This window comes from Balaenoptera musculus, chromosome 5 (assembly GCF_009873245.2).
Source record: "Balaenoptera musculus isolate JJ_BM4_2016_0621 chromosome 5, mBalMus1.pri.v3, whole genome shotgun sequence".
Classification (NCBI taxonomy): domain Eukaryota; kingdom Metazoa; phylum Chordata; class Mammalia; order Artiodactyla; family Balaenopteridae; genus Balaenoptera; species Balaenoptera musculus.
The window spans coordinates 38,617,307-38,642,046 of record NC_045789.1 but is presented as its reverse complement, the minus strand read 5'-3'; the positions used below and the strand labels follow the sequence as shown (position 1 = coordinate 38,642,046).

At 39.3% G+C, this 24,740-nt stretch overlaps 1 protein-coding gene across 2 annotated transcripts; it reads right to left on the bottom strand.

Moving 5' to 3' along the window:
• Positions 1-1,340: 1,340 nt before the first annotated feature.
• SLC10A6 (solute carrier family 10 member 6) lies at positions 1,341-23,853 on the bottom strand. 2 transcript variants are annotated; one of them, XM_036853735.1, is made up of 7 exons: positions 23,400-23,853; positions 11,914-12,032; positions 10,257-10,345; positions 6,925-7,100; positions 3,852-4,009; positions 2,598-2,719; positions 1,341-2,245 (listed from the first exon to the last, which is right to left on the bottom strand). In XM_036853735.1, the coding sequence occupies exons 1-7, from the start codon at positions 23,810-23,812 to the stop codon at positions 2,243-2,245; spliced, it is 1,080 nt and encodes a 359-aa protein (XP_036709630.1). In that variant the 5' UTR covers positions 23,813-23,853; the 3' UTR covers positions 1,341-2,242. The 2 variants fall into 2 exon arrangements, with proteins under 2 accessions (XP_036709630.1, XP_036709629.1); XM_036853734.1 differs by having other exon boundaries at positions 1,341-2,719.
• Between the last annotated feature and the right edge of the window lie 887 nt (positions 23,854-24,740).

Below are 24,740 nucleotides of genomic sequence, written 5' to 3'. Positions count from 1 at the left end.
TGACCATGCAGTTAATACTTCAGAATGGAGCACTGGAATTTACCATTTTATGTTAGGTGCCTATGTAGAGGAACAATTTAGAAATTCCTTTTTTGTGGATCCTTTAAAACTCATGGTAATGCTTATTTTAGAACTGGGGCTCTCTGAACATATAATTCTACTATGTTCACTGCAGCAGTTGAGAATTGACAATCATGTCACACATGTGTGTACTTCTTTTCCATATAAATATACTTGTGACACCCAATGGGGCTCTTTCTGTACTACCACAAAGATGTCCTTACTTGTGAAAATACCATAATAATCATTGTCATTATATATATATAACCCACAAGTTCTTGAGTATACTTACAAAATAAAATTGTAAAGCACTAAATCTCAGACAATACACTTTCTCACACTCCAAAATTTACAAATAGAAAAAATGGAACCAAATGGAGTCCAACAAAAACACATTATATAGGAAGTTATGTGATGAAGGTGGCATTTCATATCAGTAGAGAAAAGATGAATCATTCAATGTATGATGTTAGGACAATTAGATTCTTAACACACCATAGAGAAAAATAAATTCAAAATGGAATAAACATGTACATATTTAGTCCAAAGTTATAGAAAAATATATGGGACATATTTTTAATAATGTCACAATAGAGAAGGAGGATGGGTTTAATCTACTGACAGTATACACAGCAGCTAGTAAATATGTGTATTAACCCCCAAAAAGAACTCCCTGAAAAGGAACCAAATACATTCTCAAAGAGGGGTCCTTTTCCAAGTCACAATCCACACAAAAGTATAAATAGTCTAACATTTGACAGATATTAAGGTCAAAAAACATTTTTTAAAAGACTAATAAAGTGGTATATATAAAAAATATAAAACTTCTGTACAGCAAAAGAAATTATACAAAAATAAAAAGACAAACGGGTAGGTAAAATATTGACAAAACATAGAACAAAGGGTCACTGTCTGTAATGTGTTAAAATTTATCAGTCAAAAGGGAAAAAATACAATAGAAAAGCAGGCAAAGGGACTTCCCTGGTGGCACAGTGGTTAAGAATCTGCTTGCCAATGCAGGGGACATGGGTTTGAGCCCTCGTCCAGGAAGATCCCACATGCCGTGGAACAACTAAGCCCACGAGCCACAACTACTGAGCCTGTGAGCCACAACTACTGAAGCCCACGCGCCCTAGAGCCCGTGCTCTGCAACAAGAGAAGCCTCCGCCATGAGAAGCCCGCGCACCGTAAGGAAGAGCAGCCCCCCCTTGCCACAACTAGAGAAAGCCCGCACGCAGCAACGAAGACCCAAGGCAGCCAAAAAATTAATTAATTAACTAATTAATCAATCAAAGGCCATTTCTTTAAAAAAAAAAAAAGCAGGCAAAGTACATGAACAAGCAAGCATCCATGAAAAATACTCTGCTTCACTTCATTGTATAATTTTAACAATGCAATTTTAAATGAGGTATTTCCACAAAGCAGAATGATCATTCTTAAGACTGGTGTGGCTGTGGAAAACCAGACACTCTCAGGCACTGCTGTACAGTGTTGCCAGAGAGCTCGCCGCCCAACATTTTAATGTGCCATCAGCCTGGTTGCACATTTTCAAATCTAGAAAATGATCCTACAGAAACACTTGCATGAAAGCACAAGTGTTTGTAGCAACACTGTAACGCCAAGTTGACAGCTATCTAAATGTCCATGACTAAGGGACGGTTAAATAAATTACATGCCTTTCATGCACTGGAATACTTCTGTGAAGCCACTGTTCTAAGGAATGAGGTAGGTCAACATAGACTGACATGTAAAGATGCTTCACAATATTTCATGAAGTGACTTACAAAACAGTATATGTGGAATGATCTCAATGTTTTTAAAATGACATAATGCATAAATGTATATTAGAAGAATATACATTGTGCCTATCTCTAGGGAGTAAAAATATTAACTTCAAGTGTTCATTAAATTCCCTCTAGGCTCGTGATTACATCTATAAATCTAAAAAGATTTTCAAGCCCTTAAAAAAGCAACACTCATTTGAGAAAAGACCCAATTTTTATAAGAGCTGTATGCTTCCTCCCCAATGCCCCAAAGGACTTGCCCAAAGTCGAGAAGTCAAGTGGGTCCAGACTCTGTCCTTGCCCTGCAGTATGAGGTGACATCTCCTCTACACAGAGTTCTAACTCTTGTGAGATTAAAATTCACAGCTTGATGACTTCACATAACAATGGGGATCACTTCACTGTATGGGAAGACAAGAACACACAAAGCAACTAGTAAATCTGTTGTGTAAACCCCCAAAGAAAGAACCTGAAATAGGCAGAGCATATTCTCAAAAGGGGATCCTATGACAAATTACAGTCCACACAGAAATATAAATATGTTAGCAGTTGACACGCAAACATTCCCATAAGCCCTGCCAACGAGATTCACCCATCAGCTCTGCTCTGTCTTTACTGCTGCTGAGGAAGACAGGGACCAGTCAAGCCGGCAAACCCCTACTTCGCACATGAGATCCGGCCAGTTGGCATGAGAGCCCTGTGGAGAGCCATGGGCCCTGATGGCCCAGGAGTTAGAGCAGCTTCTTCATTCACCTCCAAGAAAGCACTGGTCTCTTTGGGAGAAGTGGATTTCTTCTTAAAGCGGGCTTCTACCCTTAAAGCGGGGTTCTTTATTCTGTGTTTGTTCTTCAGTGTCCTCTTGTACATCTTATATGCTAGGTGTTAAAACATACCAGTATTAAAAATCACGTTAGCAAGGACTATAATCTGGTGACATTGTGCACTTGTCAATACTTTGGGGGTTTGTTTGCTTTGGATCAAATATGTATAAACACACAGGAAAAAGAAGGGGAAAAAGGAAAAAACTACAGAGCAAAATAATTCAGTGTATCAAGATGGTTATTTCTGTCTGGAATGGACCTTTTGCGATTGAGACATTCATCAGGTGGCTGACAGCTTGTCCGCCCATCTGTCCGTCTGTCCATCCATCCATCCAGTCAGCTAGCAACTCCTGTGGAGGGCTTACTATGGGTCAGGTGACCCCCCCCCCCCACCGGGTGCTGGGAGGTAGCTGGGAATGGGCCAAGCATACTCCTTCCATCACAGTCTCACCATGAGAAGGAATTAAAACCTGGATCTAAGACCAGGAGTTTTATTCTGCTAGACTTTATCTTGTGGGAAAATTAAACCCCAAGTGTTCCTTATATTAATTGTCTGTAATCAGTATATAATTAGTTATATCAGTAATCATTGAGCCTTACGTTCTGTGACAACAATAAAAAATTTACAATGGCCAAGATTAAAATATACATATGTTTGTGTACATATCTATCTATATATTTTAAATTTACCTTCTGTGAACCTACATAATGACTGCCTGCAAAATGATGTATTTTTGGCTGTAGGGATAGATAAGCATATATATATTTTAATATCTGTATGTATTATACTTCATAGTTAAAAAACATTTCACAGACATTCAGCACAATTCTTAGTCACAGAAGTACTGTGAAATAACATTTGGAAGACTTTCAAGGCTCTTAATAAAACAAAACAAACGTCATTTTTGAGATAAATAATTGTTCATGGAGAGTTCTGATAGTGCATTGTTTTTGTGAAGATTATTTGTTTATAATTATAAGCTCACTTTCACAGGTTTTTTAAAATATTTTTCTGTGACACTTCCACTTGTGGCAAAGGATCTTGTTTATACATTTTATTTTCCCCAGAAATGTCAGGCTAAAAATGTATCACAAGGGCAGCACATGTATATTCAGATTGAAAAAGGAGTTAGTAAGCTGGGTGAACAATTTTCAGTCAAGTCCACTCAATGGGGGCTTTACCTACCTGCAACAATGAGAAACCCGTCCAACAGCTGGAAGAGTCCATAGGCCAGTGGGAAGCTAAGCATCTGGACTAATTGCTCGGCAGTGAAAGATAAGTGCAACATGGTGATGCACATCTGAATATTCTGAGCTCCAGTTTCTAAGGAAATCGTCCTGCACCTACCAATGGAAAAATTTTACATACTAGCAATAAGGAATAAGGAGTATTTTTAAATTTTACGTATAGCGATAAGTGCAAGCTATGAGCTGAGACCACTAAAAATGTTTACTCATTCAATAATTATTTGCTGAGTGCCTACTCTGTAGGTGGCCTCTTGAGAGGCACCTCCGAATAGGGCCCTACGAACCCTGCCCTGAGAATCTGGGTGAAAAGACAAGATATACACGTAGAAACAGCACAAGACAAAGTATGATCGAAGGTCAGGGAGATGCTGTAGAAATTCAGAAAAGTGGCATAAATGGTTAGAGAAGGCTTCACAGAGGAAGGGTGAAACTAAAGAATGGAAAGAGTGAAAGAGGCATTTAATGTGGGGAAGTGATTGAAATTAAAGTTCTGGGGACACGTATGAGCTTGGCCTATTCAGTAAGCATTGCTTATGCTCTAAGCCAACCTGCGGGGAGTGGAGGATTGAAGGAGATGAGAATGGAAAGTTGAGTCAGATACAAAACAGTATAAACTAAACAACACTTGAAAATAAACATAAAAACCCTACATGAAAACAAAATGTCTAAAATGGTTTCTTTGGTGAAATGGTTTAGTAATAAGTTTTTTCTACTTTCTACTTTTCTATATTTTATTCATTTTCTAATTACAAAAAAAGAAAAAAAGAAAAGAACAGAAGAGAAAAGGAAAATAAACCTCACTTGAAAAAGAAAAAGCAGGAGGGAGAAGAAGGAAAACCTAGGCAGGACCTTGGAGGCTGGGTTAGGCAGTTTCATCTTCTCCAATTTATTGAATACAAAAGGCGTCTTGAGGTTTTTACAGATGGCAGAAGAGAGGAAAGAGACGTTTGATAAACTGGCTTCTCTTTGCAGACTGGACTGGTATGTGGAGGTAACAAGGGTGTGGAATGTGGGAGTGAAAATATCGTCACTAGTACAGGGCAAATTCAGTGGCTCTTATTTTATTTCTAGTCACCCTGTTGCCTGCTATGCTTTCTCCAGACCACCCTCACTTCTTTCAGAGCCCTGTCCATAACCTGACAAGATTAAGTTACACAGCTGGACCTCACACCTGGACCATTCACAAGGCAAATACAGTATCTCAGTCCTGATCTCTCTCAAGCCATCAGGTGTGGAAAAAACAAGATTGTTGACTACACTTTGCCATAGGAATACCTTCTCTCCAGATCCAATTATATTTCAACTCCTCAACAGTCTGTGTTCCTAATTACAGTCGTCCCTCTGTATCCGCAGGTTCTATATCCACGGATTCAACCAACCTCGGATCAAAATTATTTGGGAAAAGAAAAATTCTGCAAGGTTCCAGAAAGCAAAACTTAAATTTGCCATGCAGGCAACTATTTATATAGCATTACATTAGGTATTATAAGTAATCTAGAGATGATTTAAAGCATATGGAGGATGTACGTAGGTTATATGCAAATACTATGCCATTTTATAATAGGGAGTTGAGCATCCTTGGAGTCTGGTATCTGCAGGGGGCTCTGGAACCAATGCCCTGCGGATATGACTGTACTGACCTAAGGCCCAAATCTTAAGTCCACCACATTCTGGCTCTATGAACTTGGTCAGGTTACTTAAGTTCCCTGAAGGGTTTGCTCATCTGTAGAATGTAGAATGAGATACCCAGAGTATCTGCCCCTCAGACTTGTAGTAAGAAGGAAATGAGATACCCTTGGCAGAGCCTCACCAAGTACTTGGTTACCACCCTAAATGTTCCCCAAGTGGACAACAGTGTAAAGCCATTAAAAATTTCCCAAATGCCACCTTGGGAATTCAACTGCATGGTTTATTTTTCTTCAATAATTCTTTTCTGATTTTAAAAGCAGTATGTACTCATTGAAAAACTTAGAAAATATATAAAGGAAATATTAAGAAACTAAAGTTACTCTTAATCCCACTACTCAAAATTAAACAGTATTAGTCTATGGTATATTTCTTGCAGTATTTTTCTAAGCATAAAATTTTTTTTCTTCTACAAAATGGCAATCAAAATGCATAGTTTTCTGTTCTTTTTTAACTTAATTTCAAGTATTTTCCAAAAGCATTAAAACTAGTGGATCATGTTCCGTCACATAGACACAGTCGTGAATTAAATATCTCCCTTTTGTCAGATATTTAAATTGTTTCTATTTTTATATTTATAAAAACCACTGCAGTTAACATCCTTGCACATCAGTATTCGTGTGCTTATCTGATAGTGCTAGCTTCAGGACAGATTTTTAGGAGTAAAATCACTGAATTAATAGCTATAAATATTTATAAAGCTATTGATATGCCTTAATTTCCTTCCAGAGAGTTTATGCCAATTTATGTTCCCTCCAACACTGTATACTAATGCTCATCTCATCAACAGGCATAGCAATATGGAGGATTATCATTTTTAATATTTTATAGTATTTATATATTATATGCCCTACCTTGTAATGATAATATTTAAGATAAATTCCTATCATATTTCTCAAGCTTTTCCTTTCTCTTCTTATCCTTTATAATTAGAACTTTTTAAAAATTTGACACAGTGCATAAATGCCTAATCTCTTAAATCTTGCTCATGCTCTAGAATAATCTCTATATTTAGTGAAACCATCTCACTCATCCTATTTCACTCTTAGAATAAGAAGTGTGTCCAGATTACAACAAGTGGTGTTAATACCCCAATCCTAATTTCACAAATTACAACTTCCCATCAATTTGGCCTTGGCTTTCATTTACATAAAGAATTACTATGATCTTTCCACTCTCTCTCTTTATGACGAGTTGTCCTGTTCCACCCACCTTGTAAGTCAAAACTCTTTGTGCTTCCAGACATAGCCAGGTGGCAAAACCTGCCAATGGCAGTGTGTTTAATTTGTCCTCCTTATAAAAGTTTATGGATAATTTAACTGTACCTCTGCCAAGATTGGTGGGTAAGAAGTGCCAGGAGAAAGCCTGTGACATGGCCAATCAAAGGAAAGATGAAGCTGATGATCAGAAGAATGATGTCTGAATTCCAAGATCCTTTCGCCAGCACCACACCAGCAACTGCGACCACCAAAAGGAGGACCCCACCAACAATGGCTCCAACCTAAGGCAAACCAATAAAAGAGGTACAGGTAAACATCACAGTCTTTTTGCAAAGTCCATCACTGCTCCAAAAGCCTTGGAACCTAGAAGCTTTTAGAACAAAGAGAGGACTTAGCGACCATCAAATCCAATCTCATTTTACAGAGAAGAAACCTGAGGTCCAAAGTGGTCAAGTGACTTGACTGAGCTAGATTTGATGAAGCTCAACACAAATCTAAGTAAGTCTTCTTATTTTATGATCAGTATCTTTTCCTCTCAAGTGGAGCATTCTGCTAGAAGGATTAGGTAGTGGAGTTTTTCGTGGATAGGACAAATTTGTGAAATAAGTGAAAAATCTGATAATAAGCATCCAACACCTCTATACACAACCTTGCAGGCCCCGCGCTGGTAACCTCTTGCCTGAGATCTGCCCTGCCTGACCATCCAGCACTCTCTCCCTACCACCCCTTCAACCACCAATGACTTCTTGACTGCTTTGCTCCCTGTTCTTCTCTCCTCCAAATGAAATGTACCCATTCTTCATTAGACAACCTGAGCTAATATTAATGTAAAATGAGATACTATTGAAGATACTGATATCTTCTCCCAAATGAATACTGTCTCTTGCTTTTGTTGTTTAATAGAAACAAAAAAAAAATCAACAAAAATTTTTCCCAGTGGTCTGAGTTTTAAAACAGATAGAGAGGAAGCAAGACCCAGAATATGTGGGGGAAAGTCAGGATCTTGGCAAGCTCCCATTCACATCATGTAAACAGCAAACTATGCACCCAATTCAGCATCAACCTTGATTTGAAGTGATTCAGTGTGTGGAGGAAGACGGTCATGGGGAACCGAAACAAAATAAAAACAACCCAATGTACCAGAGATGTGTTCTGGGATCATTTTTACTGCTCAAATACAGGGAAAGACTGGGCCTCTGCCTAATGGGAAGATGCTGGAACACACAAAGGCCTCTGATTGTAAAAAAATCCTCCGTCAACTTTCTACCAAGAAGGGATTTCAATGTTTAAAATTTACCAAAAGCAACTGAATCAGAAAATGATCAGATCTAAAATTAGAAGAGGGACTAGGAACAGAAAAGGAAGACATCCAAAATAATGATAAAGTGTCCTAGTTTTAACTTAGGTGCTCTAGACTATTTATACATATTATTAAATATTTTCTGCCACGGCACCTATGGAATAGCCAAATGGTTTTTTGGTTTTTTTTGTTTTTTTATTTGGGCTGGGCTCAGCTGGGTAGTTCTTTGGGGGGGGGGGGGTTATTTATTTATTTATTTATTTATTTATTTTGGCTGTGTTGGGTCTTCGTTGCTGCACGTGGGCTTTTCTCTAGTTGCAGTGAGCAGGGGCTACTCTTCGTTGCGGTGCGTGGTCTTCTCATTGCGGTGGCTTCTCTTGTTGCGGAGCACAGGCTGTAGGTGCACGGGCTTCAGTAGTTGTCACACGTGGGCTCAGTAGTTGTGGCGCACGGGCTTAGTTGCTCCGCGGCATGTGGGATCTTCCCGGACCAGGGCTCGAACCCGTGTCCCCTGCACTGGCAGGCCACCAGGGAGTCCAGCCAAATGGTTTTTTAATTTGCTCTTTACAGACATACAGAAATGTATCTGATTTCTCCACTGACACTGATGGCCTAGTAGAGGATCCGGAAACACCAAAGTAATTATTTTTTGTTAAGATGCCCTTTTTAAGAAAGTAATCCAAGATACAGTACTTGAAAAGTAAGAGGTTCCCATGATCATACTCTCTCCTCCTGTTTTGTAAACAAAATTATAACCACACGCTGCCACACTGGAAATTTTCTCCTACTGAAATAACAGTAAAGTCACCATGTGCAATCCAGATGCACAGCATCTAAGCCCTCCTCCAGCTCCCTGTGCCCAGCTAATTTGTCTGCTTGTCAACCCCTCTTCTCGTTCTCCATCTCATTGGAGGACTAGCGGGAGTTGTTCAGTCTTATGCCAAACTGGGGAAGTGGCATCCATTCGTACAGGCAAATGGAGTGGCATGTTCTGTCAGGTAGAGCCAAACATCAAGAGCTTAAACTGAACCAAACCATAAACCCCAAACTAAAATGAACTGACATTTATTTGCCGAACCTCCAATTAGCTCCAAGTGTCTTTCTTTACAAATGTAAAAAATAACTAAAACATTTTTTAAATCTTCATGAAAGCAGTATATATTAAAAGTATATATCTTCTAAAACAATACATAATCGGAAAAATGGACAACACCCTAGGAGATGGACACCATTGTTGAGAACACCTCCTCTCAAGCCACATAACTTTTTTTTTTCCATCTTTAAAACCCTCTTTTATTTATTTATTTTTTTAAACATCTTTATTGGAGTATAATTGCTTTACAATGGTGTGTTAGTTTCTGCTTTATAACAAAGTGAATCAGCTATACATATACATATATCCCCATATCTCTTCCCTCTGGCATCTCCCTCCCACCCTCCCTATCCCACCCCTCTAGGTGGTCACAAAGCACCGAGCTGACCTCCCTGTGCTATGTAAGCCACATAATTTTAAAAGCCATTTAACAAGGACATTGGCTTGTTTCCCCAGCAGACAAAAGACAACTCTGGAAAGTCAAGAGGAGGCAGAGGGTTCCAGCTCCCATCATTCCAGGGCCAGACTCCTCAGTGCGTTCTGGATGATTTCATGCTGACAGTTACTCGTGTGGGTAGCAGCCCTTGTTCGTGTGTACAAACTCCATCTTTAGAGGCTCAACCAGGAATGCTTCTGAAAGACAGCCCTTCATCCCGCTGTTCCAGGAAAGCAGCCACACTCATAAACATTGGGCCCCATTTCATGCAGACTTGAAGAGCCCTCACTTGAGAGCACCTGTGTGAAGCCTTGTGAACAAATGGGTGCTCTCTGGCCACACGCAGGCCTAAGCTTTTCCGTCACTAAAGCACGAGTTCCATGCTTTGCACGGTGTCATAAGCCTCAGTGTAGGGGCCCATGGGAGTGACAAAGCAAGGCTTAGAGTGGAGGAAATATGGTGGCTGGATCCAAAAATGCAGGACATGTAAAGAAAATTGCTATGTGTGGGGCCATGTCTGACTGGCCCCTTTGTTCTGGTCATTGCCCAGGTCTATTTGTGAAGTCTCTGATTCTGAAATGTGCTAACTGTCCCATGGAGTTGCTTACCTTAAGAATAATTTTGGATTGTTTTGGCCACCTATAATTCATATAGACACCAAAGGCCACAGGAATGGTCAGGCACACAAGGGTAATTCCTGAAGAGAAGAAAAATCTGTCAGATGGTATCCCCTCTCACCCTGACCACCCATTTCTCAACAATTTATGTCTATTTCAATTAGATAAAAGCTTTAATTAAAGATGCATTTTATTTCTGCATCCATCTCCAAAAAAATGTTTTTCAATGTTTAGAAGACAATCTTTGAAGGGTATATGATACCACTGAATGCCATCACAAACAGTCTCTCATTTCTCTCAGAATCCCTCAACAATCACACGGAATTTTAGAGACAACTGAAAATGTAAAGATTAGAAAACAGGAGGACCCTTTTATGTCTGCAAAATTCTTTGGTTGCTATGTATGGGGTCACCACTCTACAACTATAGCTATTATTTCTCTATGTGAAGCCAATGGGTGATTTGCTTCACAAGGTAAAGAATATCTATTACAAGACAAAAACAGCATTTGTTACAGAAACCAAAGGAAGTTCTCATATTTACAAGTGTAGCCAGGTAACCCAAAGGCAGGTAGAGAAATACATCTTTTAATTAACACAAGTGACTAAAGACAGGCTCAACAGAGCAGAGGTCTACTTGCCAATAGGATCCACACACTGACATTTTCCAGTGCCACTTTCCAAATCTGCTCACTTGCAATACTAGCTCCAAAGTCATGTGAGTTGCTCATATTTGGGGCTTTAATTGTTTACAAGTACCTTTTAGAGTATATTATTAAAACAGAATATATTAAATAATTTAGTGATAAGAAAAAGTTGCACATAAAATCATGATTTCTAAATTAAGATTTCACTCAAATTTTACAAATTCAATGGGCTTCACCTCTTATCAGGACATGGCTCTATTCATGGTTCTGAACTATGGGCCATGGGTTGTAAGCTCTCCAAGTAATTACTTGAGACCTCCAGATTGACACTTTGGAGTTTACGAATCATAGTTTCTACCAATTCTCCAAAGACTCTGATCAACCAGAATAGACATATCATCTCACCAAGTTTTTCTTCCAAGCCTAGTGAGTCCACAGAGCTCTCAGAGTTTAAGGAGATAATGAAAGAGATATGGGTGTGGTTGTGACATGTGGATATGCTTTAATACTCAATAGGAATCATTTATGTTGATCAGTAAAGAAGTCGAGGCCACAGGTGATATAAAAGGTGGGGCTGAGGGAACTAAGGTCTCATTAGAGCCACTGTGATTCAGTTCACCTGTGGGTCATAATGAGTCTGCTTTCTAGTGAATTATATAAGGATTGTTTGTTTTTTTTAATAAGTAAGTTTTCTGGCTTTGTTTTCAAAAGTGAACCGTTGTAGGGGTTAAGAGCTTGGACTTTGCAGTCAGATTCGCGAGTCAGAATTCCAGTCTGCACTTACCAGCTGCATGACCTAGGTCGAGTTACTTCACTGCCCTAATTCTGAAAATACAGGATATGGGACTGGTAATAGAATCTATACTGTAGGGTTATTTGGAGAATTAAATTAGATAACATATTTATAAACACCTGTATAAAGGAGACACATAGTAAACAACAGCTATTATTATTACCATCACCATTACTATTACTATTTCATGTCACAAGCCCAATACAGACCTATGTTCTGATATGGAATGGTGAGATTCTGCTCAAGATTCCAGGACAAGGTGTAGAGATAAAGGCAGAGTGGCATCATTCCCAGGGCAACCACTGTGGAACAAGTTGTCATACTGATGCTGAAAGTAAAATTAAACTAGATGGTTAAGAGGGAAAGTTTGAAATGAAGAATTTAGTCCTTACCAAAAACAACTCCTGGGGTACAACTTCTTAGAGATTATGTAGGGTAAGTTACTTGAAACTGCCTCCTGTTTTATTATTCAACAAATGATGACTATATTTGTGGTCTAGAAAAAGATTTCCTGCAGTTCTTGCCATCTATCAATTAACTCATATTTTATGAGCATTTACTTGTCCTCAACATTCTGCTAGTCTCTGTAAGGATTCATTTTTTTCCTTATACAGTTCTTCTTTATTGATATATAATTCATAGACCATAAAATTTATTCATTTTAAAGTATCTTTAGTATATGTGACTGTACTATTCTATTTCCAGAATATTTTCATCACCCCAAAAAGAAGCTCCACCCCATTAGCAGTCCCTCCCCATTCGCTTCTCCCCCCAGCCCCTGACAACCAGGAATCTATTTTCTGTCTTTATAGGATTTTGTCCTATCTGGGTGATAAACCAGCAACAAAATCAATCAGTAAAATTAGGGGAAATAAGGTAAATGGAATGAGATATTCTTCAGGCCAACAAAATACTTTATGTTTAAATCACTGGGAAAAATTACACAATCTGTTTAAGCACATACAAACTGTTTATAGACACGATTAATGTTGCTCTACAGATGAGGTGAGGCACAGGGAACATTATACAACACAACCCAGGGGTAAAGCCAGAGTTTATTCCTTCAACAACTAGGCTTCAAGAGTCTTGGAATGTTTTAATATTCACAGTTTAAATTCTCACAGCAGACTATGCCTTGCACATAGTATATGCTCAACCTGTGTTAATGGTACAAATGGCCTAGAGACTGAGGCTCACTACATCCCAGCCCAGCGAGGAGGGGAAGGAGACCCTTTGTAGGACTAAGGTCTGCTGCAGAGATAGCAAGGGTCCTCCAGCACTTGATCAGGCCTGCAAGTTATACATCATTCTTCCTCATAATATGAATCACCAATGTTTCCATCTACCCTGTCTATAAAATAATCTGTCTGTGATAACTTTGACATTTTCTATCAGAAGAATGTTTATATTCCCAGCAAAGCAGCAACCATTATACTTCAATGATATTAAAAATACTCCTTCTGTACTCTCAATCACTGCTGGTGAAATGAGCACTTCCCTGGTGGCGCAGTGGGTTAACAATCTGCCTGCCAATGCAGGGGACACGGGTTCAAAGCCCTGGTCCGGGAAGATCCCACATGCTGCGGAGCAACTAAGCCTGTGCGCCACAACTACTGAGCCTGCACTCTAGACCCCGCGCACATAGAGCCTGTGGCTCCGCAACAAGAGAAGCCACCGCAATGAGAAGCTCGCACACCGCAAAGAAGTGCGGCCCCACTCGCCACAACTAGAGAAAGCCTGCGTGCAGCAACGAGACCCAACGCAGCCTAAAATAAATAAATAAATTTATTTTTTTTAAAAATGCAAAATGGCACAACCCCTGGAGGGAGTTTGGTAATATCTTAGGCAAAATTACACATGTTTTACTCTTTGACCCAACAATCGCCCATCTGGGAATCCAGTCCAAAGATGCACTGTCAAATATTTAACATAATTGGTGACCCTTTCAGAAAACCCGACTTAGGTAATTCACAAGTATTTGTATATATCCCTTCTCCTCTTTGTTTCATTTAAATAATCCTGTTCATAGCTGCTGTTCAGAGAACAGAGGCTTTGCTGTTTTGTTTTCTTTTTAAAGCAATCTCACAGTACAACTTACTCTGCAGCTTGGTTGCTTTTGTTTTTTTCTCCACTTAATATAATAGGCATTTTTCAGGGCAACAGATATACAAACTCATTTTCTTTTAAAGAACTGCAGAGTACAACATAAATATGCCATAATTTCTTCAATCACTCCATTAATGCTGAAAAAATTGTTTGAGTTTTCTTCCATTATAAGCAATGTATTAATAACATTCTTACACATATTTCACTTGAAATAATTCTTCTCTTTCTGTAAAAATGGATTCTCCAAGTGGAATCCAAAGTGTCAAAAGTTTATGTTTTTTATTTTAATAGATGCTTCCAGATTATTTTCAAAAAAAGCCTGTTGCATTTCACAATCTTGCCTGCACTGGAGGCCAATCCCTTTTAATTCTCATGAGAACATTGAAAACTGCATCTCACTCTTCTTTTGTTATACACCTGACTCTCTACAAGGTTGTGCTTCTTTCAGGTTTATTAACCTCTTGGATACCACCTCTCAACAGCCTTTCTTGTCTGATTTTTCTTTCTCAACCTGTAGGAGCTACTTTAAAATTAGGGTACATATCATCAAATGTAATACAAATATTTTTGCCAAGGTTATTTTATATTTTTACTATGCTTATGACTTTTGCCATAATAAATAACACTGAGATAGTCAAATCTGTCCATCTGTCCTTTTTTTTTTTCTGGCTTCTGAGTTCCTTGCCTCGTTAAAGATTTCCCCGTCTCCTGAGGTTATTCAAATATTGCCCCCACTTTTTACTTTTTCATAGGTTTATGTTTTACATTTATATCTTTAACATATCTAAAATTTATATTTTATATTGTATAAGGTATGAAACTAATCTATTGTCTTCTATATTGAGAGGCAAGTGTGTTAAATTTTCCAAATAAACAATTTTTCACTAAACTGAAGTGCCAACTTCATTATATATTATATATATGTTTCAAGTGTGTTCAAATGTCCTTTTTTCCTAAGCAAATATCAGACTGTGTTTGGGGGTTTTTTTAACATCTTTATTGGAGTATAATTGCTTTACAATGGTGTGTTAGTTTCTGCTTTATAACAAAGTGAATCAGTTATACATATACATATGTTCCCATATCTCCCATATCTCTTCCCTCTTGCGTCTCCCTCCCTCTCACCCTCCCTATCCCACCGCTCTAGGTGGTCACAAAGCACCGAGCTGATCTCCCTGTGCTATGCAGCTGCTTCCCACTAGCTATCTATTTTACATTTGGTAGTGTATATATGTCCACGCCACTCTCTCACCCTGTCACATCTTACCCCTCCCCCTCCCCATATCCTCAAGTCCATTCTTTAGTAGGTCTGTGTCTTTATTCCCGTCTTGCCACTAGGTTCTTCATGACCTTTTTTTTTTTTTTTCCTTAGATTCCATATATATGTGTTAGCATACTGTATTTGTTTTTCTCTTTCTGACTTACTTCACTCTGTATGACAGACTCTAACTCCATCCAACTCACTACAAATACCTCCATTTCGTTTCTTTTTATGGCTGAGTAATATTCCATTGTATATATGTGCCACATCTTCTTTATCCATTCATCCAATGATGGACACTTAGGTTGCTTCCATGTCCTGGCTATTGCAAATAGAGCTGCAATGAACATTTTGGTACATGACTCTTTTTGAATTATGGTTTTCTCAGGGTATATGCCCAGTAGTGGGATTGCTGGGTCATATGGTAGTTCTATTTTTAGTTTTTTTAAGGAACCTCCATACTGTTCTCCATAGTGGCTGTATCAATTTACATTCCCACCAACAGTGCAAGAGTGTTCCCTTTTCTCCACACCCTCTCCAGCATTTATTGTTTCTAGATTTTTTGATGATGGCCATTCTGACCGGTGTGAGATGATATCTCATTGTAGTTTTGATTTGCATTTCTCTAATGATTAATGATGTTGAGCATTCTTTCATGTGTCTGTTGGCAATCTGTATATCTTCTTCGGAGAAATATCTATTTAGGTCTTCTGCCCATTTTTGGATTGGGTTGAAATTAGAACACTCCCTAACACCATACACAAAAATAAACTCAAAATGGATTAAAGACCTAAGTGTAAGGCCAGACACTATCAAACTCTTAGAGGAAAACATAGGCAGAACACTCTATGACATAAATCACAGCAAGATCCTTTTTGACCCAACTCCTAGAGAAATGGAAATAAAAACACAAATAAACAAATGGGACCTAATGAAACTTAAAAGCTTTTGCACAGCAAAGGAAACCATAAACAAGACCAAAAGACAACCCTCAGAATGGGAGAAAATTTTTGCAAATGAAGCAACTGACAAAGGATTAATCTCCAAGATTTACAAGCAGCTCATGCAGCTCAATAACAGACTGTTTTAATTACGGTGTTTTCATAGTGTATTTTTGTATACGACAGAGCAGACACTTCCACATAAGTCTTTCTTTTCAAACTTTTCTGAGCAGTTCTTGCATATATTTTACTCCATATGAGATTTAAAATTATCTTATCCTATTAAGAATGCTTACTTTGAGCAAAGTCTTCTTCCTAACTAGAGAGCAGATTAAGGAAGAAAAGCAGCTTGCCACAGCTCTCAAACCTTTGTATTCATGAAAAGTGTGTGTCTGGAACATTTTTCCAAATTCCTAGTCTATGATAGTGCTATATTCCTGGCTCTTCATATCACCACATCCTGAAAGGAATTCCATATTACATCACTTTGATCTTGAACTTCTGGAGAACTAGCAGAGCATTTTCCTCCTCTATGGCTATGGCTCAAACACCAGAAAGGTAAGATTCATGACTGTGGGAAGCAAAGTGTGAGATTATATCAGACTGATTCTATATCCTTGATTACATAGGCTAGTACTTCCACCCTTTACACAACTTCACACCCATAATGTTCACAGTAATGGTCAAGGAAGGCAACAGATGACCCTGGTGCTCTGCCAAGCTGGAAAAGCACAAGTGAACGTGTCTGAATGCATTGGATAGTCACACCTTTTGTTTTACTGCCATGAACTTCCAATGTAGCATAAACAGAGGATGTGGTCAACTGGGTCTCTTGGCTGTTCACATATATGGAAATTGTTGGCAAGATCTGATTTCAGTATAACAAGATTCCACTTGCACTAAGAAGAATGGCATCACCATCTGCAAACTATTACAGAGAATAATGGGACAGATTCAGCAAGTCTGGAAAAACAGGTAAATCCTGAACCTCCTTTAAAACATGGAAATTACATATATATGCATTATATTAAAATGTAGTGTCGATGAGTATACCCTTTTGCAATTGGGGTTTAAATTATACACGTTGTTTTAGTTTGAAACCAATAAACTCAGGAACTCTGACACTCAGAAAACTATGAAAGTACACGCTTGCTTCCCCACTGAAAAAAAACTTTTAAATTATCTAGGTAGTCAGATGGACATGGAATATGCTATAAGATCAGATCAACAGACTTGGCCCCAGAGAAGAGTTCAAGGCCAGGTTTTCCATCCCCAAATATAAATGTTACTCCCGTCCACTGCTTCTCAAGAATGGTAACCAGCATTGATTGAGCATCACCTGCTAAGTATCAGGCCTCATTACATACATTTTCTCTTTTCGTCTATAAAACAACCCTATGGGTAGGTATTATTTTCATTTTATAGACAAGGAAATTAAGGTACATAGCATTATAGAAACACACTAAGTCACATGGATTCAATCTAAGTTCTGTCTCTCAAGATGATCTTCAGTTCTCCACCAGGCCCTGTCAGACAGATCTGAAGAATCTGAAGTCCTATTTTCAGGGTTTCTGCTGAAGGATCAGGAGCTCCTTTAAAGTTCAAAAGTCAAAATTGGCCACTGAATCCCTGAGGCTCTACCACCACCAGTGGTCAGAATCCTTTCTCTGCCGCTGAGGACACAACAGCCGTCCTCACGAAAGAGTAGACCTCGTATATCAAAAGTTATCAAACTAGAGTTCCCTGGTGGCCTAGTGGTTAGGATTCCAGGCTTTCAATGCTGGGGCCAGGGTTCAATCCATGGTCAGGGAACTGAGATCCCAAAGCCACACGGTTATGGCCAAAAAAAAAAAAGTTATCAAACTAAAGACAGTGGGAACTGTCCTGAGTTGTACCAATAAACTGATTGCATTTCAAGAGAAGTTTTCGTAACACACACGAGCAATCAGAAACTTTCCTTCAGTCATTCACCCTCATCTATCAAGCCCCTACCACCACCAGGCTGGCTCTAAGCACGCAGAGGAACAAGCCCTGGAGGAGCTCAGAGACCTAGTGAGGCTGAAAGTAGCCCAGCTACTGCAGTGTCCTCTGATAGATGACAAGAAAGCATTGCATATTTAGTGCTATGTGACAGAGGAGGGGCATCTCTGTCAAACAGTTTCCAGAGAAACACTAAAAACTGGCGTGGGAGAGGGGGATGCTTAGACTTTATAATTTGCTTTTCTTTTCCTATTGTCACAAAATACTCAAAACTTAAAAGAGCCTCAGATCCATTTCTGGTTTATACCCAAAAGAACTGAAAGCAAGGACTCCAACAGATATTTGCACACCCACGTTCATGGAAGCATTATTTACAATAGCCAAAAGGAAGAAGCAACCCAAGTGTCCATCAATGGATAAATGGATAAATAAAATGTCTTATATGCATACAATAGATTATTATTCAGCCTTAAAAAGAAAGGAAATTCTGACACAAGCTACAACATAGCTGCACTTTGAAAACATTATGCTAAGTGAAATAGGCCAGACACAAAAGGACAAATATTTTATGACTTCACTAATATGAGATACCTAAAGTAGTCAAATTCATAGAAACAGAAAGTAGAATGGTGGTTGCCAGGGCCTAAAGGGAAAGAGGAATTATTGTTTAATGGATACAGAGTTTCAATTTGGGAAGATGAAAAAGTTCTAGAGGTGGATGGTGGTGATGATTGTACAACAATGTGAATGTACTTAATGCCACTGAACTGTACACTTAAAAATGTTAAAATGGTAAATGCTATGTTATGTATATTTTACCACAATAGAAAAAAGACACATGACACAAAATGAACTTATCTACGAACAGAAACAGACTCACAAACATAGAGAACACACATTGTGATTGGCAAGGTGGGGGGAAGCAGGCAGGGAGATGGGATGGATTGGGACAGTTTGGGATTAGCAGATGCAAACTATTACATGTAGAATGGATTAAACAATAAGGTCCTACTGTATAGCACAGGGAACTATATTCAATAACCTGTAATAAACCATAATGGAAAAGGGAAACGAAAAAGGGACCTCAGAAAGTCTAACCCAATGATTTTACAAATGAGGAACAGGTCCAGAAAGGTATGTTCAAAGAACACACGGCTCCTGAGCAGAGACTAAACACAGGCCCCTGACACAGTGCTCTTTGCCTGACCCATATAATAATAATAATAACTCATACAGCATTTTGTGCCAGTAAGACTCTAAGCACTTTATATATATTAACTCCATTCAATCCTTACCAACAATCCATGAGGGTCGGTAATTATGTTTCTCCCTATTTTAGAAGTGAGGAAACTAAAGCATAGAGAATTTACATAACCTGCCAAGATGACCCAGTTAGTAAGGGATGGATCATACTTTCTGGTTCCAGACTGGTGCACTTACTACGACACTGTACTGCCAGTATCTCAGTTTTCATGTCCTACTGTCCAAGCAAGAATTCTGTCCATCCTTAGTATAGTAGATTGCAAAAATTCCCCAGTTCATTTCTCCCCTCTTTTCCATGCCCTCTGCCCTATGACCTTGCAGCTCACCCCATTGAGAGGCCGAATCTACTTCTCCAGTCCTTGTATCTGGGCTAGCGCCTTGCAATCTGCATTAGCCACTGGAATGTGGTGAAGTGATGATGAACTGCTTTCAAGCTCAGGCCTCAAGAGACCTTGTAAGGTTCCCAGACACTGTCATGTCGTTAGGTCTAGGCCTAGCCTGCTGGAGAATGAGAGGCCAACAGGGAGGGAGAGCCCAAATTGTCCAGCTGAGGCCATCCAGATCATCCACATTTAGCCAGTCCCCGGACATGTGAGAGAGCCCTGCCAAGATCAGCGGAGCTCAGTCCAGGGGCAAGATAATTTTAAGGCTCTTCATACGTGTAGGCCAACTGTTTTCCAGAACAGTTATAATGGATGATTGGAGGAGACCAGATCAGGCCAGTTGTCGTTGCAGGCTGTGAAGACAATGGGCAGCAAAGAAAGTTGGAAAAGTTGCCGGTGGGGTATGTTTAAAGAACAGTTAATAGGGACTTCCCTGGTGGTCCAGTGGGTAAGACTCTGTGCTCCCAATGCAGGGGGGCTGGGGTTCAATCCCTGGTCAGCGAACTAGATCCCCACATGCTGCAACGAAGATCCCGCGTGCCGCAACTAAGACCCAGCGCAAGCCTAAATAAATAAATATAAAAGTCTTTAAAAAACAAAACAAAACAGTTAATAGTCCATTTTGACCAAAGACCAGTTATGCTTAAGGGGTTAATGGTAAATAACCTGCAGGAGTCAGTTAGACCCGGCTTAGGTTTCACCCAACTTAACAGGTGTTGAGAACCTTTACATGTATAATATGTTCCTTTTCTCCTCACAACACCATAAAGGAAGTACTATGATTTCCAGGTACAGAAAGTAGGTCCCAAGTTCAGGATATAAAGACAGGCAGTCTGACCCCAGAGCCTGCCTTATCCACTTACTACACAACCCATGAAGGAAGAGACTGAAAGGTAGAGAACATTGGTGAAGATACTGCAATTGGCCAAGAAAGAAATTGTGGTGCCTGACCTGAGGTATGGCGGTGGACAGATAGGAGCAATAGCTATGGGCGACATCAAGAGGGGTGGGCTACAGTACTAGCCAGAGGACTGACTAAAGAAAGTGAAGCATAAGGGGAGTCACGGGGCGGGGAGGGACTGCTAAGAAGATGAGTCCCGGTGACTTGGGAGGATGACTGGTGTCCAGGCATCAGATACTCAGAATGCAGAAATGGTTCAAAATGTTGATTCTGAAACTCCTTGTTTGGTGGTGAACGCATGGCGAACTGCAAGTAAATTGAATGAAGCACGGAGTTAAGACATGAGAAACACATTTAGGTTAGCGCTCATCTCAAGAGCACTGAATCTAAATTTCCTCATTTGTAAAATGAAGATGTTGTACTAAATGCTCTTGGATTTATCCAGTATGAAAAACAAAATTTCTATCAATGACTGCCTAGTGAGTTTTGCTTAAAAGTTATTTTTGTGGGTAAATCAAGTAAGAAAACAAAATGAACTTGGAGATTGTTTCACTTTATAATACTGAATTTCCTATTTGCAATTTTTACTGAGAATTAAGATTTATTACTCTTGTATCTATAAGCTTTTGAAAATCTAATATTTAGTCCCCATTTTAAAATTTCATTTCTTAGAATTTAAATTTATGCTTGTTTTTTGTTTTGTTTTTTGTTTGTGAGGCTCAAAAATCAAAATTTTATAAGAAAAATGGGAAAGTAGCTAATATTTACTACATACCTACTATGTGCCTGGCATCCTGCATACATATTTCCTCCTTAAAATACATCTTTGTGGGGAATAGGTAATTTTAACCTGTTTTATAAATGAAGCTTATTGGTTAAATAATTAGACCAAAGTTTAAAAGCTAATTAAGGGAAGTAAAAACGAGCTTTATCTTTTATAGACTTCCTATTAATTGGTTGTTTTTTATTATAATTTTGGCTAATAAGAGATGAAGGTAATAAATGTTCTCTTTCCCAGAACAGAGGTGCTTGAGAACACTGCTTAAAGATTTATGTTCCTGCTCAGAAGATCTAGTTGCGTTAATAAATGGCATTGAAGAAAGCGCCTAAATTGCAGACTGATGAGAAACAGATGTGCTTTTAAATCTGCGTTCTGCCATACTCATTTGTAGCATTTGGCAACATACTTAACCAATCTGAGACACAATTTTCTCAGCTGTAAAATTCAGAATAATAAAAGGCCATTTACAAGGTTATTTTGAGAGCCAAGAAAGAAGGGAAAGAAAATACATGAAAGCATAGACCCCATGCCTGTCAGGGTACTTAATAACTGTGTTTCCTTTTTCTTTCCAAAAACTTTCAGGCCCTGGAATTTATCACTGTTATATGGACTTTGTGTAAAGAATATTTTTCATTACCCAATTATTACGTTAATGGTCAACTTCATTGAATTTGAATTAGCAGTGCACGTTAGGGGTTTTTTTAAATTTAATTTTATTTATTTTTTTATACAGCAGGTTCTTATTAGTTATCCATTTTATACATATTAGTGTATACATGTCAATCCCAATCTCCCAATTCATCACACCACCACCCCCCCACCCTCCGCCACTTTCCCTAGGGGGGTTTTTTAAATTAGCGATGCAAGTGATTCATTTCAAATCTTTGATAAGTGGGTAACTAGAAACATAACCATATGAAAATTAATTATTGGTCTGTTTGGCATGAACCCATTAAAATTTATAGGTGAAATAAGTTCCACATGCTAAACATTCAGCACATGCAGGAAACTAGAAACCCATACCTGCAGCTGACTCACTAACGTCAACTCCCAGCACGGTCAGCACCTCTGATTCATTCATTGTATAATAAATCTCAACTAAATGACATACACATCGAACAGAGATTTAAATTTATAAGTAGTTCTTTCCCTGGGCAAAAGGTGAAACAGTTTGTTCAGAAGTAAGCAAAGATTCTAGAAAGACCACTGTTTTTAGCCCTGTCATTTTCTCCAATTGTGACTCCTCTATTTTCTCCTCAAATGCTCTTTTCCCCATCAAAACAAGTACTCCAAAATACATGTGATTAATTCAATCTCATTAAAATGTAAATGAATGATAAAGCTTAATGCTTCCCGGGGTGTTTATCTACACCATAATTGGAAATAAGGTCACTGGCTTAAATGAAAGGAATGAGATTCTAGTAATGAATGTTAAACATCTGCAAAACAACAAGAAAGAACAGTTTTAGTCATAAGTCTTTGTGTTGCTCCCCAAGTCAACTCAATAGCCACTTAAAACAGGATACATCTATCAATCACATACCCCTAAAGCTCCCTTATCCAGTCCCCCAAACTACTGATCTCATAAAGTAGGTGCTCGGGCATCACTTGCTGATTAGAGCCATGAGGCCCTCATTCTGGTTATGCCGCTGCCACCACCACCACTACAATAGCTACCAACCAGTATCCTTAGCTTCCTGGGATTCTGAACCTATGTCCTGGGAGACTGTGAAACCAGGACTGTTGTTAAAGCCGTCAGTGTGGGTGAGAATGAGTTCACGCCTAGGAAGGGCCGTGAGGAAGGAGACCTGCTTTCACTGTTGCATATGAATCCAACCCCTCCACTCAGAAAAGTAGTTGCCAGTAAAACAGAGGACAATCACAGCAAAGTAAATTTTAAGTTCAGAAAGGAAAGTCCTTCTGGGACCGAACAAGTCTGTATAAAATGTTTCCCAATGGAATGTCTACCTAGATTGGCAGAGTTTTTAACGCGAAGGTGTCAGTCCCCCCCATCCCCACCCCCATCCCTGGCAGAGTGCTATCAGGGGAAGACAGCTGAGCTTCCCTAGTGTAACTTACCTGAGATCCATATCTCCATCAACCCAGTAGGTGAAAATGTTCGAGATGGTTCCCCCTGGGCAGCACCCCATGATGAGGATAGCCATAGCTTGGACTGGCTTCAGAGAGAAGTTGATGACCAGGAGATAGGCAGTAAGAGGCATGAGCCCAAACTGGCAGAGCAGTCCCACAGCAATGCCCCAGGGTCTCCTGATGTGCGACCAGAGCCTCCGGATCTCCACAGAGCAGCCCAAGGAGAACATGAGCAGGCCGATCATCACGGCTGACACCACTGTGAAAACAAGTTCCAGGTTCCCATAGACCTCCAGCCCCACTGGCAACTCCTCCTCTGAACTGTTGGCAGGGCAGGCTGAGCTGCTGGAACAATTTGCTCTCATCTCCTTATTCCTTAAGGCAGCATTACAAATGAACATCTGCCGCGATGGCTGGGCAGGTCTATCCTGCCACGTTTTGTAATAATTCCAAGTCACACATGGAGGATCATTCCAATAGCTGTTGGCCAGTCAGGTGATTCATCCTAATCTGATCAATTTATTCACGAGTGGCATTATAAAAGTAATTATCATGGGCATGAAACATATAATAAACTGTGGTAAGTAAGGCTTTCCACTTCTGTTCTTACTCACCAGTGAATATTCAAGTGAAATGAGACAAGCAAACACTGTCAAGTGGAGCAACTGGTATGCCGTCAGAAATCACACTGTGTTCCAGGAGAGAGGTTGGATGGCAAGGCATAATTTTTTCAAGTTCAGTGGGGATTTCCAAAAGCTAGGATGCAATGTTCTGCAGAGACAAAGGCTAACTCTGGAAAAAACAAAGGCAGCTAAGCCAAAGCCACACCTCACAGCATTAGAAAAACTTTTCTGTTGAAGACATTAAAACAAAAGGCCAGTTAAGGAAATGTCAGGAGGGACTAAGGATAATTTCAAGAGAGCTTTGGAATTAGTCTCACTTTTTCTTCTTTCTATTTCTATTAGAATTTGTGTCTAAAGCCAATAATGAAACACCTGTAAAAATAATGATATTAAGCACCTGATTTGTCTCATGAAACATGTGGAAACTCACTTCTGAACCCAAAATAATTCAAGGGAGCTGTCACTTTCTTTTTGTGATGCCTCACCCTAGGTCTTGTAGTGAGGTCTGGGAATTCAGCAATAAAATGTAGTAAAGAGCTTGTCCGGAAGGCTGAAGACAGAGTCTGAGGTCAGCCTCTGACTGCAATGGCCTGGGGCCCCTCTGTGTGCCTTAACCACATGGACACATGTTTTGTTGGCAAAACCAGACAAGGAAAATATAGTTCCATGAAACTGAAGCTCCAAAACAGCAGATGCCACACCCCTT